Genomic DNA, 18,039 nt, shown 5'->3' with positions numbered 1-18,039 from the left:
CTGTGGTGGGGGCAGGAGTCAGTTGCTAAGCAACCATTTCCTTACTCTTGGGCCAATGGGCTGCCAGGGAGTTCCTTTCAAGCCGGAATGAAGGCAGCTGCTGGAGAATGTAGGCTGTGGAAAGGATCCACTGCTTTCCTCTGGCTGAAGATAAGGGGTAGGCTAGAAATTAGGGGTGGCTCTCTAACATGAAAGGAAGGGACCATAAGTCCAACTCGTACATGTCCACACGTTCCACTGTGTTCAGGGGTGCTGAAAGTTCTTATTTTTATGTTGCCTCTAGAGGTATAAACTACACTTACGTAAAAACACAATTAAGGTACATGAACTGATCTGACATCATCCTGTAAGCTGGTATCTCTAGGCTGTAGTGGAAAAGAAACAATGGGCCAAGTCTGCTTTGTTCCCAATCTGGATGAAAATCTTTATCCTCTTTTCCAGTTAGAAACTGCTGAGGATTTACTGAAACAAAGGCAAACAAAGACTGTTTAACAATGTCTTTACATACCTCAAATAATACAGACATTTCACAAGTGATACCTTCAAAGCTATGAGAAATCAAAATGAATATTTAGGGAAAACATATAAATATTAAAAATATCTAAGGCATAGAGCTAGTTGAGAAATTATGCCTACAAAAATATCCAACTTTTACAGTCTGTCCAGGTCATTACTTCAGAAATAGACATTTTATTGTTTTGAATTTATAGTTTTACTCCTTTTATTAGTTTCCCATTGCTGTGATAACAAATTACCACAAACTTAATGGGTTAAAACAACAATACTTTATTCTCTCATAGTTCTAGGGACCAGAATTCCAAAGCGATTCTTACAGGGCTAAAATCAAAGACAAGGCTAGCTCCTTCTGGAGGTCCCAGGGAAGAATCCATCCTTGGCCTGGAATTTTTCAGCTTCTAATTGGCTGCCAGCATTCCTTGATTTGTGGCCACATCATTTCAGTCTCTGCTCAGTCATCACTTGCCTTCTGTAGTTTAATCTCCCTTTGTGCCCCTCTTATAAAGATACTTGTGATTACATTTAGGGCCCACAAACATGATTCAGGACAATCTCTCAAGATCCTTAATGTTGGCTGGGCGTGGTAGCTCACACTTCTAATCCCATCACTTTGGACCCTAAGGCAGGTGGATTACTTGAGGCCAGGAGTTCGAGACCAGGTTGGCCAACATGGCGAAACCCCGTGTCAACTAAAAATACAAAAATTAGCTGGGCTTGGTGGTGCGTGCCTGTAGTCTCAGGTACTTAGGAGGCTGAGCCATGAGAAGTGCTTGAATCTCGGGGCCGGGAGCCTGGGGGGTGGAGGTTGTAGTGAGCAGACATTGCGCCACTGCAATGCAGCCTGAGAGACAGAGTGGGACTCCATCTCAAAACAACAACAACAAACCCAAACTGCTTTATAGGAAAATCAATGAGCAATGAAGGCATATAAGGGGAAACAGGGCAAAGGTCAGGTGGGGTCAGAGTCAGGGAAGGCTTTGCTAGGGAGTGATGTTTAAGCTGAAATATGAAGAATGAGTGTGAGTCAGCTAAACAAATCATGTCTCAGGTGTTGCAATGAACATGTTAAAAGGCTTTATGGGCTGGGTGCCGTGGCTCATGCCTGTAATCCCAGCATTTTGGGAGGCCAAGGCGGGTGGATCATCTGAGGTCAGGAGTTCAAGACCAGCCTGGCCAACATGGTGAAATCCTGTCTCTACTAAAAATACAAAAATTAGCCAGGCGTGGTGGTAGATGCCTGTAATCTCAGCTACTCAGGAGGCTGAGGCAGGAGAATTGCTTGAACCTGGGAGGCAGAGGTTACAGTGAGCCGAGATTGCGCCATTGCACTTCAGCCTGGGCAACAAGGGTGAAACTCCGTCTCAAAAAAAAAAAAAAAAAAAATAGCTATATGGTGTTCCAGAACATGAAATGATGCTCTGTGGGCTGGAATCAGAGACTGGGGCATGGGGGTGGCAGTGGAGTATAGTATAAAATAAGACTGGATTAGTAGGTGATAGTCACTCCATTCTTAATAATTTAGTTGTTGTGAAAAGACTGTATTAGTCAGCTTAGGCAACTGCAACAAAATAATATAGACTGGGTGACTTTACACAGCAGAAATCAATTTTCTCATCGTTCTGATGGCTAGAAATCTGAGACCAGGTTCTGGTGAGGGCCTTCTTCTTGCTTGCAGATGGCTACCTTCTTACTGTGTCCTCACATAGCAGGGAAAGGGGGTGGCAGGAGAGGGCAAAAGAGATCTCCCTTTTCTTATAAGGGCTCAGTCCTATTAACCTCACTCACCCTTATGACCTCTTTTAACCTTAATTACTTCCTAAAGACCTAATCTCCACATTTAGTCAAATTGGAGATTATGTCTTCAACATATGAATTTTGGGTGCACATAAGTCAGCACATAGTAAAGACGACCAGAAAGTCATTGAATGACTTACAGAAGTGAGAAGACGTGATCACTTCTGACAAGGTATCACTAGATGCAGTCTAGACTGGACAGACGAGGTGCAACAGTGGGCATGAAGGCCACTTAGGAAGTCTTTGCAATAGTCCAGTTAAATTCAGACTAAGTTTACTGCAATGCTATTGGAAAGTAGTGATTCCAGACTTATACAGACTGCTCAATAAAATTGCGTAGGTATAGCAACTGATTCGATATGAGAATGAAGTTATAAGAGGTACAAGGGATGGTGCTTAGGTTTCCAGATTTTTCAACTAAACTAGTAATGGAGCCATTCAAAGAGATGGGGAAAACTGGGAGAAGGAGCATGAGTTCAGTTTGGTACATGGCACATTTCAGGTACTTTAGAGATGTTAAATATTTAACAGTTTTGAATGATAATGGCATTTTGTCAGAGTGATTAATACTAAATGCTGGAACAAATGCCCTCTACATATTTTTAATGTGCTTTCATACAATAAAAGTTCCAATTCTTTGAGCTGACATGAGAGAAGAGATAATCAATAGTGTAATGTTCTTAAGAAAGCACATGTGGAAGGATTGGCTAGAGGCTGGAGTGCCAACAGCTTCTCTGTTGAAGGGAAGGTGTCTAGTGTGATGTACTTTTCTTACCTTTTGGATTTCTAAATAAGAAGTCAATATCTTTCCCACGAAATCTGCAACTGCTCCCGTATTGCTTAATACCAACATTGCTATTTGCCACCTTACCCTCCTATGAAATGCTTTTCTTTTCTTCCTCACATTTCTTTCAAAATCTATTTCATTATCAGGTTTTACTTATTCTTCCTTGGTAATGTCTCTAATCAAAGACCTCTTTCTATTTCTAGTGCTAAAAAATAAGTATATATTTTTATTACTAGCTCAAATGCCACTTCCTTCTTGAAGCCTTTATTTCTCCCAAATCTATTTTTTACATATTTCACAGCATTAAAAGAAAAACAGGCTGGGCACGGTGACTCACACCTGTAATCCCAGCACTTTAGGATCACTTGAGGTCAGGAGTTTGAGACCCGCCTGGCCAAGATGGTGAAACCCCGTGTTTACTAAAAACTACAAAATTAGCCAGGTGTGGTGGCGCATGCCTGTAATCTCAGCTACTCCGGAGGCTGAGGTAGGAGAACTGCTTGAACCTGGCAGAAAGAGGTTGCAGTGAGGTGAGATGGAGCCATTGCCCTCCAGCCTGGGTGACAAGAGTGAAACTCTGTCTCAAAAAAAAAAAAAAAAAAAAAAAGACAAAACAAAAATTACCTTACCATTTTGTGAATCATCCTTATGAGAGTGTCCTACTACTAAAAATATTCCATTCTTTACAATTCTTATCGAGGCCTCCCCCTTTTCTTCCTTTTCTCTTCTATTATTTTTTAAAAATGTGTTCCAAATAATTATTTGCCAAATATATATATAACATAGTACCCAAATTGCCAAATAAATGTGGATTTACCACATCCACTCAGTTAGCCTTGAAGATGATCTGATATATAGAAACACAATAAATTTGGGGGGAGGGTACCAAATTTCTAAATTATAGGTCACTCTACTCATGTGAAACCGGATTTTCAGAACTCGCCAGGTTAGTATTATTCAGAATTAAGCCAGCTTTTTGGATCTGTGTCTTAACGTTAAGCAATTGGTAGAATCAAGTAAGACCACTTGGCTCTGGTTAACAGGCATCTGGATTTGTTTTGATGTAAGACGTGTTTCCAATATGACACTTTGGTTGTCCGCAACTTCTTGGTTCTTAAAACTGTCTTGAGTATCCCAGTCTACATTTGTTCTTTCTAAACCACCAAATTCCAATGAAATTTGTAATTTCCATTACAAGTTTGAGGAACCAACTGCATACGATGTGGAACCATTTCCCAATACTTTCATTTCTTTTGGTCTTTTTCAGTTGCCCACCCAGAGGAAAGCATCAGATTAATTGGTAAAAATTCTCCCCAATACGGCAGTTGGAGTGAGTACGGACAATTCATGTTGACCCTCGGTCTCCTCCCACTTGTACATCCTCCAAGTCCCTGAGGCGGCTTTCGCCCGCCAGCTCGCCCGTCACTTGGCGCACCTGGCCCTACAGGCCACGCCCCCAAGTCTTCCAAAAGGCCAGCGGTAAGCGCGGTCCAACTCCCGCTCCTCCTAGGCATCGGCTCCAAGCCCCGCCCCCGTTTCGAGGCCAGCTGCAGACCCCTCGCTCCCTGGCTCCGCCCCCTCGCTCCCTGGCTCCGCCTCCTCCAGCTCCCTAACGTCCTCGGCGTCGAGCCCGAGCCTGCGCCTGCGCGTGCGCCTTGGGGCCCAAGTTGGGGCGCGCCGTGGCTAGAACGCGGAGAGCGGCGGGCAGTGCAGCCAATGGGAGGCGGCGCTGCCTAGCGGCTGGTAGGCGGTGCCTGCGCGGGTGTTAGGTTAGCGCGAGGCGTGACCTAGTTGACAGGCTCTGAGGTGCTGCTGTGGCGGCGTCCGCGGGGCTGAGGCGGGTGGGAGCCGGAGCCGAGCGCGGGCTGAGGGAGGAGGGCGGCGACTGGAGAGCAGCGAGCGGCGAGCAGCGCAGGACGCGGAGCCTCTTTCACTTTTTCCCTGCTGAGTGCCCCCTACCACCCCTCCCACTCCACACACACCCTGTTTGCCCGTGAGCCTGGGGAACTTGCAGCTTAAAGCCAGCCACCCCCACGGCAACATGTACCCCAGCAACAAGAAGAAAAAGGTGTGGAGAGAGGAGAAAGGTAACCGGCCCGTCGAGTCCTGGGGGTGCGGGCGGTGGGGGTTGGGGTGGGGGCGGGGGTCAGGCTGTGTATGCCGCGGCGCCCTCCGCCCGAGCTCCCGCCTCGCGCCCTCCCGGCCGGTGCCGCCTCCCTCCCGTGTCCGTGTGTACACACGCGCACACGCGCGCGCACTTCGGCGTGCACGCGCCACCCCTGGGCACCTGCAGCTCGCGCACGTGTGGGCGCACGCCCCTCTCTGTCGCCCTCGGCACCCGGTCACCCTCTCCCGAGGCGGTGCTGCCTTCGCCTCGCTCGCGACGGGGACCACCAGGCGGTAGCCCTGGGCGCGGCACAAGTTCCTCTGCACCGCAGCTGGGACTTAGGCACTGCCGGCCTGGGTGTCCCGCGGACACGTGCCCGCCGGCGGGTGCTCAGGCTGCAGCTGCCGCTGTGCCTCCGCGCTTCCTGCACCCTCATTTCTTTCCTTCTCGTTCTTGTCCCCCAACCCCCAAATGTTCAAGTGTTCCAACCATCGGGTGTTTACCCCTTGTCTAGGTTTCCTTGCTTCGCTGCCGCAGCGTGACTTTTGAAACCTGGAACTCTAGGGGAGCCCTAAAACGAGCGTGTTGTCCGTGAGGATAAGTGCCTTAAGAGAAGTCTGAATGGGCTTTTCTCTTAACAGTGTTTCTCTGTATTCCATCACTATTCATGGCCTGAAGTTGCTCAGAGTAAGATTTTGTGACTAATGTCACTCTGAATGAACCCATCTCTGAATTTTGTGCATATAAGGTTTATCCAAATCAGCTAGATTGACAGTGGCACTGATTCTTGAAGAAACACAAGTGTACGATCCAGCCTCTCCCACCAAGATCTCCCCCTTACCCCATCACAGTTAGATAATTCTAAGTTGAGTGTCTCTGGCGTTTTTTCACCCTCCTTTTCACACCTCTTTCCTTTTCATTCTTTAGCTATTTACAGAAATGTAGCAAAAACTTCTTGCACTCCAATTGCTAAAATACACTAAAACCTGTATAGCAAGGGTGAGGTCTATTGAGGGTAGTGCACATTTCACCTGGATACCTCATGTTTACAAAAGGGTATAGGGGTGACTGGGTAGAAAGTTGATTTCTTTGTTAGTAGTTCGTTGAAACCTGTAGATTTTTATTGCAAGTCCTGGCCTTTATGAACATGAAGGCCAAACAGTGGAGGTAAGAAAAGGAATTAGTATGGAAAAAGAATCCTCTATATAGGATCTGCTTCCACAATGCACGAGCAAAGGCATGAGGAGGGAATTTGTTTTCAAATTTGCTGCAGGAAGATTAAACATAATATAACTGAACAACACAATTAAAATGATCTTCAAAAGTGTTGAAAGTTTAATCATTTAATTATGTTTTAATAATTATGGGTATATAGAGAGCTAACACTTGTGTTATAAATCTAATGCTGTCGAGAATAACAGCCTGATAGATAAAGTAGTGTAAAATAATTTTGCTTTGTTTTTTCAGTAGTAGTTACTGTAGTTTCAACAGGCTTTCAACAAGGATTTACCTTGTGAGCACTGAAAACTCATTTATGCCCATAGTTATTGATGATGCTGAAATGTTAGCTTTGTATTATTGATGATAATGAGGGCAAAACAGTGGAAGACACAGACATTGTTTTCAGTAACATGAATCATTGATGAAATTATAGTGAGTACTTAAGAACTATTTTTCTGTCATAATAGAAAAACAATGTTCCTCAAGTAATAACGTTATAATGTTTCCTTCATTTAACATCTACACCGTTGGACTGTGACCAGCAGGCATTTTAGAATCTTTTTTAATGTCTTGATTTCTTTTTTTCTCTTCTAATAATGGAGAAGATACAACCAATTTTTTTTCCTAAGGAAGCAAGGGCACCGTTAAATAAGGCAATTAACAAAGTAATTATCCAAAACTAAGTTATTTTTCCATGAAGTTTAATGTTAAAGGAAAACGTTACTGTGATACGAAGACTTTAATGCATCTCTCAGTGTTTTTTTTCAGGATGTCTATGTTTGGATTATTTAAAATATATATTATACCCCCAAGGAAGAGCTGAGGATTTCTAGTACCATAGTTAGTATTAGAGAAGCTGATGGGATGCATGACCTTTTTCGTTTCAGCCCACTGGGAAGCTGATGGTATAGTATTTTTGCAGCTGTCCTTTAAAGCTAAAGGAAGGCTTACCTAACTCATTGAAATGTCAAGGCATTCTATAAACATTTTTAATTCAGTATACCATTTAATAAATAGGTCGCCTACTTAAATGCTTGGTTCACAGAGAAAGGACTCATTGTAAAGGTGAAGCATTCTTTAAAGAAAAGTTTTATGAAATGACAAAGAAAATGCATATATATTTGTGGCCTTCAGTATGTTTCGTTATTCAAACAAGTAATTAAGGAGTTCTGAAGACCACATATGTTTAAATAAACATTTTTGATCTAGTATTTTGAGTCCTAATTCAGAACCACTAATGTGCATTTTCGAGTATTGCAACTTATTTCATTGTTTTGTTTTAAATTGATCTCGTTTTTAAGTGTTCACACTTCAACTTTTAAATAACTGGAGCAATAGAGGCCAGGTTGCATTTCTGTATGTACCTTTTGACATTCACGAAAACTGTAAGTTGCTTCATAATGTCTTTTAACCTGCCCAGTAATATTGTAATAATGTTTTATTTGTGATCTGAGCCTTTTTAGCACTTCTTTGGCATACTGCTGATCATCTCCCTTTTCTGCCTTTATGTGGTAATTCTAAATTTACCATTCCCTTCACGTTTTCTGTTCTCTCAAGACCCTATCCCCCATACTAAAGAGATGACATTGCCTTTTTAATTCACAGAGAAGGGCTGGGCGCAGTGGCTCACGCCTGTAATCCCAGCACTTTGGGAGGCCAATGCGGGCGGATCACGAGGTCAGGAGATTGAGACCATCCTGGCGAACACGGTGAAACCCCATCTTTACTAAAAATACAAAAAATTAAATGGGCGTGGTGGCACACGCCTGTAATCCCAGCTACTCAGGAGTCTGAGGCAGGGGAATTGCTTGAACCTGAGAGGGGAAGGTTGCAGTGAGCTGAGACCATGCCACTGCACTACAGCCTGAGCGACAGAGCAAGACTCAGTCTCAAAAAAAAAAAAAAAAAAAAAAAAAAAAAAAAAAAAAAAATTACAGAGAAAATAAATGCCATGTAATATGAACAGCCCTAACATCCACTTCCATAGTCTCATTGGTCTGTTCCTTTACATGTCCTTTTGGCTTTGTTCTGTCTTAGAGAAAGGACTTTTTTTCCTTGTGTGTAAGATTAACCTTTCTGCTTTTCCCTTTATCCCATATCTTGTATTCTTTGAGGTCTTGCACCATCAGGTAGTGTTTCTTGGGTATGTCTAATTTCTTGGTGTCTTCAGGTTCCTCTCCCTTGCCTGTAACAGTGCTCGGATCTCTTCCACTTTAGAGTCACTTTTCTTTCATAGGGCTTCAAATGAACTTGGAGTTGCTGTTCTCACTTTCCTTCTTTTGTTCAGTCCTTCATTGTCTTCTGGATTTCTGTTATATTCTAATGAAAGTAATGTTCCTGAAGTCATTCAGTAGTAACAATCATGATAGTATTCATATAAGAATAGTTAATATTTAAGCCCCGTTTGTATGCGCAGTACTATTCTTAGTAGCTTATATGGATTATCTCATTTAATTCTCACAACAACCCTATGAGGTAGGAAACTGTATGAGGCGGAATATTGTGAGATTAAGAGCTTTGAATACCTAGTTGCCTGGGTTTGAATCCTACTTATACTGCTTAACTAGCTCTGGGATCTTAGGTAATATTTGACGTTGTTTATACTTCCGTTATCTATAAGTTGGAAATAATACCTACCTACTGACCTCAAAGGGAAACTGAAACATAAAGAGGTTAAGTAACCTACAGATTTGCACAATTTAGATTATAACTCAGACAGCTCTGTTAACCACTTTCCCTCTATTCCATGCTGTTGGTAACCACATTGATAATAGCAGTTTAGTGGCTAGGTAATTTTCAGTTTTTCTGACCTTCCTGTATCAGTTGATGGTATTTCCCTTAGCATGCCTGTAGTCCCAGTTACTCGGGAGACTGAGGCAGGAGAATCGCTTGAACCCGGGAGGCAGAGGTTGCAGTGAGCCAGTATCGCGCCGCTGCACTCCACCTGGTGACAAAGCTGGACTCCGTCTCAAAAAAAAAAAAAAAACCAAAAAACCAAAAAAAAACCCAACTCTGTTTTCTGAATGTTTCCGCTTTACTAGGAACTTGTACCACTGGTGACAACTAAGATTTATTTCATTGTTTTCCTATTTGTGCCCACTTCCTAAATACTGTGTTTTGAGGTTTGATGCTTCCTTCCGTTCCCTCTTCTTTTTCCTTTAGGACTAGAATTTTAGGTTATAATTTCTAAAATCTCTAGGCTAGACCACTCTTTAAATTTCCAGATTCTTGATTTCAACTTCTTCAGTGTCCTATAGGTACCTTAAACTCAATTTATGTGAATACTTCACCTCTGATTAATATATATATATATATTTTTGTCTCCTAATGTGGCTGAAGTTCTAGTTATAGGAGTGGGAAAAATATTGGTTCCCCATTTTCTGTTCACTTGTGCTTACGTTAATACTTCTGCAGTTTATTTCTGTGCAATAATCTTCTAAAGTGGTTATTTTGTGAAGGTTAGATTACGTTTAAACTAGATACTAACTATCCTTGAATCCATTTGCCTAAACTGCAGTACCTTGTGATACACAAAGAGAATTGGAGAGTATGAGAAATAACTGTCTCTCTTTCTACATTGTGGAGACCATTGTTATGGTATGGGAGACATGAAAGCTGACATACAGAGTGAGGAAGCCAGTGTCAGTTTATACATTGAATATTGGTAAATATTTCTTCTTTGTTTAGGTTAAAAACGAATGTAAATAGAATTTTTTACATGTTTTCCTGTGTCCTAGTGGGTTGTTTTATATACTGTCTGGGAAATGCATAATCAACTTTCAATGTCAGTAGTCTATAGGATAAAGGTTAAAACTGCTCACTATGGCATACAAGTCCCTGTACAGTTTTATTTTTGTTTCTGGCTACTTTTCACTTCTGTGGCCATTCCTCTTCTTATACCATATCTTGCAGCTTCATTTGGTTATAGTATTCATACCTCCTTTGTTTACATTGTTTTGTTAGTCTGAAATGTTTTTTTTACCTCTTCATGCAAAATTTTTCCTGTCTTTCATGAACCAGCATACATATTACCTTTTTTGGGGAGTTTTCCTGAGAATGTAGTGTAGTACGGTGGAATAAATAACATAGGGTGTAGTCTTTGACTAATGGAGATGTCTGTCTGAATTTTAATTTTGGCTTACTTCCTGAAAGCTCTCTTGCTTTGGGCAAACTACTTTGCTGTGCTTCATTTCCTTATCTGCAAAATTGGTATAATAATACTATCAATTTTATGAGTTATTAGGAAGATTATTTTAATGAGATTTATGTGTGAAGTACCTGGCCATAGTGAGTTCTTTATAAACGACATCCCCTGTAATTAACTGTAAGATGCAATTTGTAAAATATTTTCATTTTATCATCAAGATAGAGATATATATTTAAAGCAATTCTTATGTCATCTACACAAAGCTGTAAGTAAATAGAGAGTGCAATTGAGGAAATATCGTGGTGGTTGCCTTTTTTGTGCTCTTACTATTTGTACATACCTGTCTTAGTATTTCATTTATATAGGTACTATTTTGTATCTTACTGTGTTAGACTGTTTTTGCAGTTGATGTAAAGAAATTAAGACTGAGTAATTTATTAAAAAAAGACATTTAATAGGCTCATGGTTCTGCAGGCAATACAAGGATAGAGCATTGGCATCTGTTAGGTCTTCTGGGGAGGCCTCAGGGAGCTTTTACTTTTACAGGGGCAAAATGAAGTGGGAGCAGGCACTTCACATGGCAAGAACAGTAGCAAGAGAGGGTTGGTGGGAGGTACCACACACTTTTAAACAACCAGATCTTACGAAAACTCACTATTTGAGGCTAGCACCAGGCCATGAGGGATCTGCTCCCATGACCCAGTCACCTCCCACTAGGCACCATGTCCCACATTGGGGATTACATTTCAACGTAAGATTTCAGGGGATATATATCCAAACCATATCGCGTATCCAGCATATCACCTGGCCCGTAGTAAACTATAGATGTTGATTGAAAGTGTAAATGAGTTTACTTATTTCTTGGACTACATTTCAACGTAAGATTTCAGGGGCCATATATCCAAACCATATCGCTTATCCAGCATATCTCCTGGCCCATAGTAAACTATAGATGTTGATTGAAAGTGTAAATGAGTTTACTTATTTCTTGGACTACATTTCAACGTAAGATTGCAGGGGCCATATATCCAAACCATATCGCTTATCCAGCATATCTCCTGGCCCATAGTAAACTATAGATGTTGATTGAAAGTGTAAATGAGTTTACTTATTTCTTGGGCTATCACAAGAGAGTCTTCATCAGGTTGTGATTTTTTTTCTCCCCTGGTAATACGAAATTTAACATTTTTAACATTTAAATACGGAGTCACTGGATTTGCATTGTGTTGTTCTTCAGGACTGTATCAACTCTTTTGTTAGCTTAACTTGGTTAATACTTAAAGTATAAACATAATTCCCTTGTTTAAACATTAAATACAAATGGAGATTCTGCTTTTATTTTGCAAGAACGTTTACTGAAGCTGACCTTAGAAGAGAGACGCAAAGAATACCTAAGAGACTATGTTCCCCTGAACAGCATTCTATCATGGAAGGAGGAGATGAAGGGCAAGGGCCAAAATGATGGTAAGTTTCTTGGAACATTTTTTAGGTAGATATTGTTCCCATTTGTTTATGACTCCTGCAGGACAATTGTTGAGAGAAATGAATAACTGGCATTCAATAAAGCGATTAGTATTTTGGTATTTGAAATTATTGTTTGGCTATGATTTTATTGTTTTTAGTAACCTATGGTGTTTTTTAAGCTTAGGAAAGTATATTAACATAATTTGTGTTCTGAAATATACCACATTTATAATATGGTACTTCTTTTACAGGTCCTTTGTTTTTCTATTCTATAACAGTTCTTGGAGCAAATGCTATTAGAGATTTGCTGCTTTGGTGGTGTGGCCCTTTGAGTTTGCTTTAAATTCATTTACAATGGATTTTCTAATGTTATTTTAAGGATTGGGGATACAGTTGAAAGAGAGTATATTAGGAAAAATAGAAAAACCAAAGAACATTTCTTATTGTTTTAGAGAATATATTTTGTATGGTGTGTTATTATGTCTATATATAAAGTATTTGTATGACAGAATTTACTCTCAAAGTCTTTATGATTTGGTGAGAATCTAGATTATGTTAGAATATAAAGGAAGTTTTAAGGATTAAAAAGGTACATGAAAAAGTTTCTGAAAACAACATAATAGATTTAATGGATGTTTAATATGCTTATCCTTGGATTAACACTCATTGGTATTAATGATCTGGATGTAAAGTTCAGACAAACGGTGCTTCTTAAGGTACTTAACAGTTGAGAAAGACTTTATGAAAGAAATGAACTTGAAACATGCTAATTTCACAGGTTGTGGTCTTAGATCGATGGAACTACACAGGGTACTATGGGTCCAGAAAATAAAGACTAGCGTGGGATTCGTATGGATAAAATCTTAAGGGAAAGATTAGGCCTTGGTGTCTGTGAAGAGAACACATTGACCTGAGGATTTGGGTTTTAGACACAACTTTGTTTTTCTAGAAAGGCAAAGCATGTGGGATTGGGAGTGAAAAGCTGTGGGTTCTTTTAGACCTTACATAGCCTGGAAACGTGTGACCTTGGGCAAGCAGGGTAGCAGCTCTACCCCAGGTTCTCATGGGGTCGTTGGACAAGCTGATTGGGATATGCACATCTGACTGTCTGCCCAGTGTCTTCAGTAAATGCAAGTTGTTTTAAGAATGGTCTGATTCCAAACTGGTAAGATTTGCCTTAAGAAGCCCCTGCCTGACCACGTGAGCATCATGGAACCCAAAGATGAAATGCTGCCCACCACCCCCATCTCAGAAGGGTGGGAAACCAGAGCCACCTGCATTGCCCCAGCCAGTCCCCACAGTGTAACAGGGTCTCCTTGGCAGCTGTATTCTAGAGTCTGGTTGTTGCTCTGTAAAGACCTTTAATAAAATCTTGTACAAAGGTTTAAAAAAAAAAAAAAAAGAATGGTCTGATTAAGACATCAGTGAAAGAGAAAAGAAAGCGCTGTATAATGAAAAGAATACAGGGCTAGAAATCAGGGGAACAGAATTCTGGTCCCTTATCTTACCTAAGGCTATGTGCCTCTTCATGTTTGGGTCTCAGTAATTTCTTTTTTTTGTTCATAAGCAACTGGTATTGAGTATTTCAGCAGCAGCAGCAGCTTTTTTTTTTTTTAAATGGCTACAGTTTGAGTATCCCTTATGCAAAATGCATGGTACCAGAAGTGTTTGGGGTTTGGGATTGTTTGGATTATACTTGCTGGTTCAGCATTCCTAATCCAAAATCCAAAATGTTCCAGTGAGCATTTCCTTTGAGCATTATGTTGGTGCTCAAAAAGTTTCAGATTTTGGAGCATTTTGGATTTTGAATTTTTGTATTAGGACTACTCAGCCTGTACTAAATGTTCCCCAAATCAGAAAATAATACATTGGATAAAATGACACCTAACATAGTTATCCTCTAACAAGACACTGTATGTGTAATCCTGCCTCCCAATATGAGCTTTATAAGTGGTTTACAACTGCTCTGTGTGTTTCTTATTTTCCCCCTTACGCTGTTTTAAACTTGAAAGTCCTCCATGGGGAACAAGGTGATGTGATCAAAATTATATTTCTATTTTTCCTGAAATGTTACTTGCTCCTCTCTGTTGTGACCTAGAAACTGGTGACTGGCCTCTTCCTTTTTCATGAAGTGGAATGGCTCATTTTACAAGTAATATTTGTAAATATTTCTATACAATACACATTTTTTTTTTTTTTTTTTGAGACAGAGTCTCGCTGTGTCGCCCAGGCTGGAGTGCAGTGGCCGGATCTCAGCTCACTGCAAGCTCTGCCTCCCGGGTTTTTACGCCATTCTCCTGCCTCAGCCTCCCGAGTAGCCGGGACTACAGGCGCCCGCCACCTCGCCCGGCTAGTTTTTTGTATTTTTTAGTAGAGACAGGGTTTCACCGTGTTAGCCAGGATGGTCTCGAACTCCTGACCTCGTGATCCGCCCGTCTCGGCCTCCCAAAGTGCTGGGATTACAGGCTTGAGCCACCGCGCCCGGCCTACAATACACATTTTTAATATGACTTTTTCTTGTGTTACCTATTCAGTACGCAGGTATTAGAAAATATTAGTCAAGAGAGTTTTAGTGTTTTAACAGTTTAAAAGATCCTTTAAAAATATAAATTTACAAAAAATAATAAAAGACAACTATACATATGGTTATACTTGAAAAGTTTAAGTCATTGCTTATACACATATGTGTATAGGTATTGATATTTATATTAAATACGGGATTTTAAACTAAGTTTTAAAAGAAGTCTATAAATCCTTGTCACTTAGTTTCTAATTGTAGGAAATGAACAATATTTATTGGGCTAGGACAGTATATCAGTTTTTAATTTAGTAGCTTATCATTACTTACGTTTTTATAGAGGGCCATTTTTGCCTGAATATTCCTGAGTACTTGAATAGTTCTTGAGCTATTGCTTTTAATTTTTTTCTTGCTTTGTTCAGATTTATTTTACTTTAACCAAATGCTGCTTGTTATTATAGCATAGTAGAAAGTTAAATAAAAAAGAGGGGAGGGGCCAAATGTATTTGTAACAATGTGGGTTTTAAGCCTTCTTAAAAGGTAACAAAATATTGCCAAGGAACACAAAATCAGTGTTTGTATGGAAAGGTGGAAGCGAGTAGATAGTATTTTTACTTTGACTTGCCCCTTTGGTAATATTGGAAAGCCATGAATTAGAAGAGGAAAGAATGGGAGATGATTACCAAGAAATAAAAAAATAAAAAAAACCCAGAAACAAAAACCCCACCCAGAAAAACCCATTAAATACATAATTTGCTTGCTGTTTATGTTTGTATTTGTTAAACTGTTGTTAGCTAATCTCTAGACTTACATATTTCTGATTACTTCTTCCTCTGTATTACCAATTATGTCAGTTGCTATATTGCAGGGATTTTAAAAGTCTTGCCTCTCCTATTGTACTATGTCTCTAGCACCTGCAATGGTGCCTTCTGGGTTGGTGGGGCTCAATCAGTAAGTTAAATATTGCCTCAGGAGTTAATAGCCTACCAGGGACAATTCTTTCTCCAAACTTTTTTTTTGAAACTGAGTCTCACTTGTCCTCTGGGCTGGAGTGCAGTGGTGCGATGTGGGCTCACTGCAGCCTCCACTTCCTGGCTTCAAGCGATTCTCCTGCTGAGCTCCTGAGTAGCTGGGATTATAGGTGCGCACCACCACGCCTGACTAATTTTTGTAGTTTTTGTGAAGATGGGCTTTTACTCTGTTGGCCAGGCTGGTCTTGAACTCCTCATCTCTAGTGATCTGCCCATGTTGGCCTCCTAAAGTGCTGGGATTACAGCCGTGAGCCACTGCACCTGCCGCTTTTTCCAAACTTTTAATGAGCACTTATAAATATATGTAAAACTAGAATACAGTCATGTGCCACAAAATGATGTTTTGGTCATTGACAGACTGCATATATGATGGTGGTCCCATAAGATTATAATACTGTATTTTTACTATGCCTTTTCTGTGTTTACATAGGTTTAAATACACAATGACTTACCATTGTGTTATAGTTGCCTACAGTATTCTGGACAGTAACATGCTGTATGGGTTTTAGCCTAGGAGCAATTGGCTGTACCATATAATCTAGGTGTGTAGTAGACTGTATACCATCTAGATTTTTGTAAGTACACCTTATGATGTTTGCACAGCAATGAAATCACCTAATGCCTTTCTCAGAACATATTCCCATTGTTAAGCAATGCCTGGCTGTAGCAATGCATCCATTACCCAGTTTCCACAGTTATTATATGGCCAGTTTTATTTCATCTATACCAGTGCTCCCTATACCTTCCCCCCAGGCTATTTTGAATGAAATCACATATGTCATATCAATTTTATCTGTAAATGATTATCTGTATGTATGCATATGTATGTATCTCTAAAAGATGGGAGCATATTTTTGTTTTTTTACTAAAATACTATTATTACCTCTCAAATTTAAAATTTAACTTAAAATTTAATTTTTGATATAATTGAATATCCATTTAGTATTCATGTTTTTCCCATTGTCTCATAAAGGATTTTTTTTTTTTTTTTTTACAATTGATTTGCTTGAATCTAGATCTAATCACGGTCCATATATTGCATTTGATTGATATGTTCCTTAAGTAACTTTTAATCTATAGTTACCTCTCTCTGTCCTTTTTTCCTTCTTCCCTTATAATTTATTTATTGAATACACTAGGCTGTCCTGCAGAATTTTTTATATTTTGAATTTTGATTACTGTATCACTCTGGTATCATTGAACATGTTCCTCTATCCCCTTTATTTCTTACGAGTTGGTAGTTAAATCCAGAGGTTTGTTCAGAGTTGGGTTTAAATTTTTTTGAAAGAATACTTTATTGTGCATCTTTTTGCATTGTATTACAAGGCACATAATGCATCATTGTCTCTCTCAGTAGTGATAAGATTGATCCCTGGATTCATGTATTGTCAGCTAAATATTATCACTAAACTGTCTGGTGTAAAGTTCTCTGACAATCTTTTACCTAATGGTTTTAGCAGCCATTCGTGATTATTGCTTAGATCCATTACTTTATTAGGGATTGCAAAATAGTGTTATTTGAATTTTATCATTCCTTATTTATTAGTTGGACTTCTATAAAGAGAAACTTTGTTATTAAGTCTTTTATTATGCAGTACAGTTCATATAGGAGAGCAGAATAAATACCATATTTCCCTTATTTACTGATTTTCAGATTGAGTTCATTCCCTAAAATCCTCCACAGGTAACCAAAGAGTTCTTTTTTTAAAATTTTTGACTATCATTTTAAATTTGCCCCTTCCTTCTCCCCTCTTCTCTGTCTCTTCCTCCCTTTCAACATGTATATTAAATGAGAATGTCCCAGTGGTTAACAGTCTACAAAGGAGGCATATATGTGTGTGTTTGCGCATGCATGTACATGTATTTATAGCTCCCATATAAAATACATAGAATTACTAAACAGTAGGCCCAGGATATGGTGGAAAGACAAAGGTAGATATATAAATGGGTGGATGGATAGATATGATAGAAAGATGGCATTACTTCTTTGTTGAGACAAGAGTTCCAGTTCTTGGGTTTAATTGTTATACCTTCCGTTCATCTCCTTTGCTACTACCGTGTTAAGACTCCGCTGGAATACCACCTGGAGAAGCAATGTTATTGTTACACTTTTTGGATGGAGTAGTGTTTGCAGAGACTCTGCCAGGCTTATGCTAATTTTCTGTGACTGGTTAGTATCAGGGAAAGCAGCTATAGCTATAAGTTTAGATTGTCTTTGAGTAATTACTTTTAATGTTTATACAGAACAGCAATGGGGAAAAATAAAATAATAATGAAGATGAATTAGGTGAAAATTATAAAATTATCTTATACTCAAATATAAAATATTTTTAAAAATTGGTCACTTAAAGAGCCATCTATGATAATATTATACTGAATGGGCAAAACCTGGAAGCATTCCCCTTGAAAACCAACACAAGACAAGGATGCCCTCTCTTACCACTCCTATTCAAG

General features: G+C 39.7%; 1 protein-coding gene across 5 annotated transcripts in view; it reads left to right on the top strand.

The window, feature by feature from the left end:
* Window positions 1–4,890: 4,890 nt before the first annotated feature.
* MACROD2 (mono-ADP ribosylhydrolase 2) overlaps window positions 4,891–18,039 on the top strand; it is a 2,109,916-nt gene continuing 2,096,767 nt past the window's right edge. For 4 of the 5 annotated variants that reach the window (XM_045364082.2, XM_005568324.4, XM_065522744.2 and 1 more), the window contains exons 1-2: window positions 4,891–5,184; window positions 11,920–12,036. In XM_045364082.2, the coding sequence (XP_045220017.2) occupies window positions 5,139–5,184; window positions 11,920–12,036 (163 nt within the window). In that variant the 5' untranslated portion in view covers window positions 4,891–5,138. The remainder of the gene's footprint in view (window positions 5,185–11,919; window positions 12,037–18,039) is intronic. The other variant, XM_065522745.2, reaches the window with a different exon arrangement.

The sequence above is a fragment of the Macaca fascicularis genome, chromosome 10 (genome assembly GCF_037993035.2).
Source record: "Macaca fascicularis isolate 582-1 chromosome 10, T2T-MFA8v1.1".
Taxonomy (NCBI): domain Eukaryota; kingdom Metazoa; phylum Chordata; class Mammalia; order Primates; family Cercopithecidae; genus Macaca; species Macaca fascicularis.
Note: the sequence above shows the minus strand (reverse complement) of the source record. Positions and strands in the feature narration are given on the sequence as shown.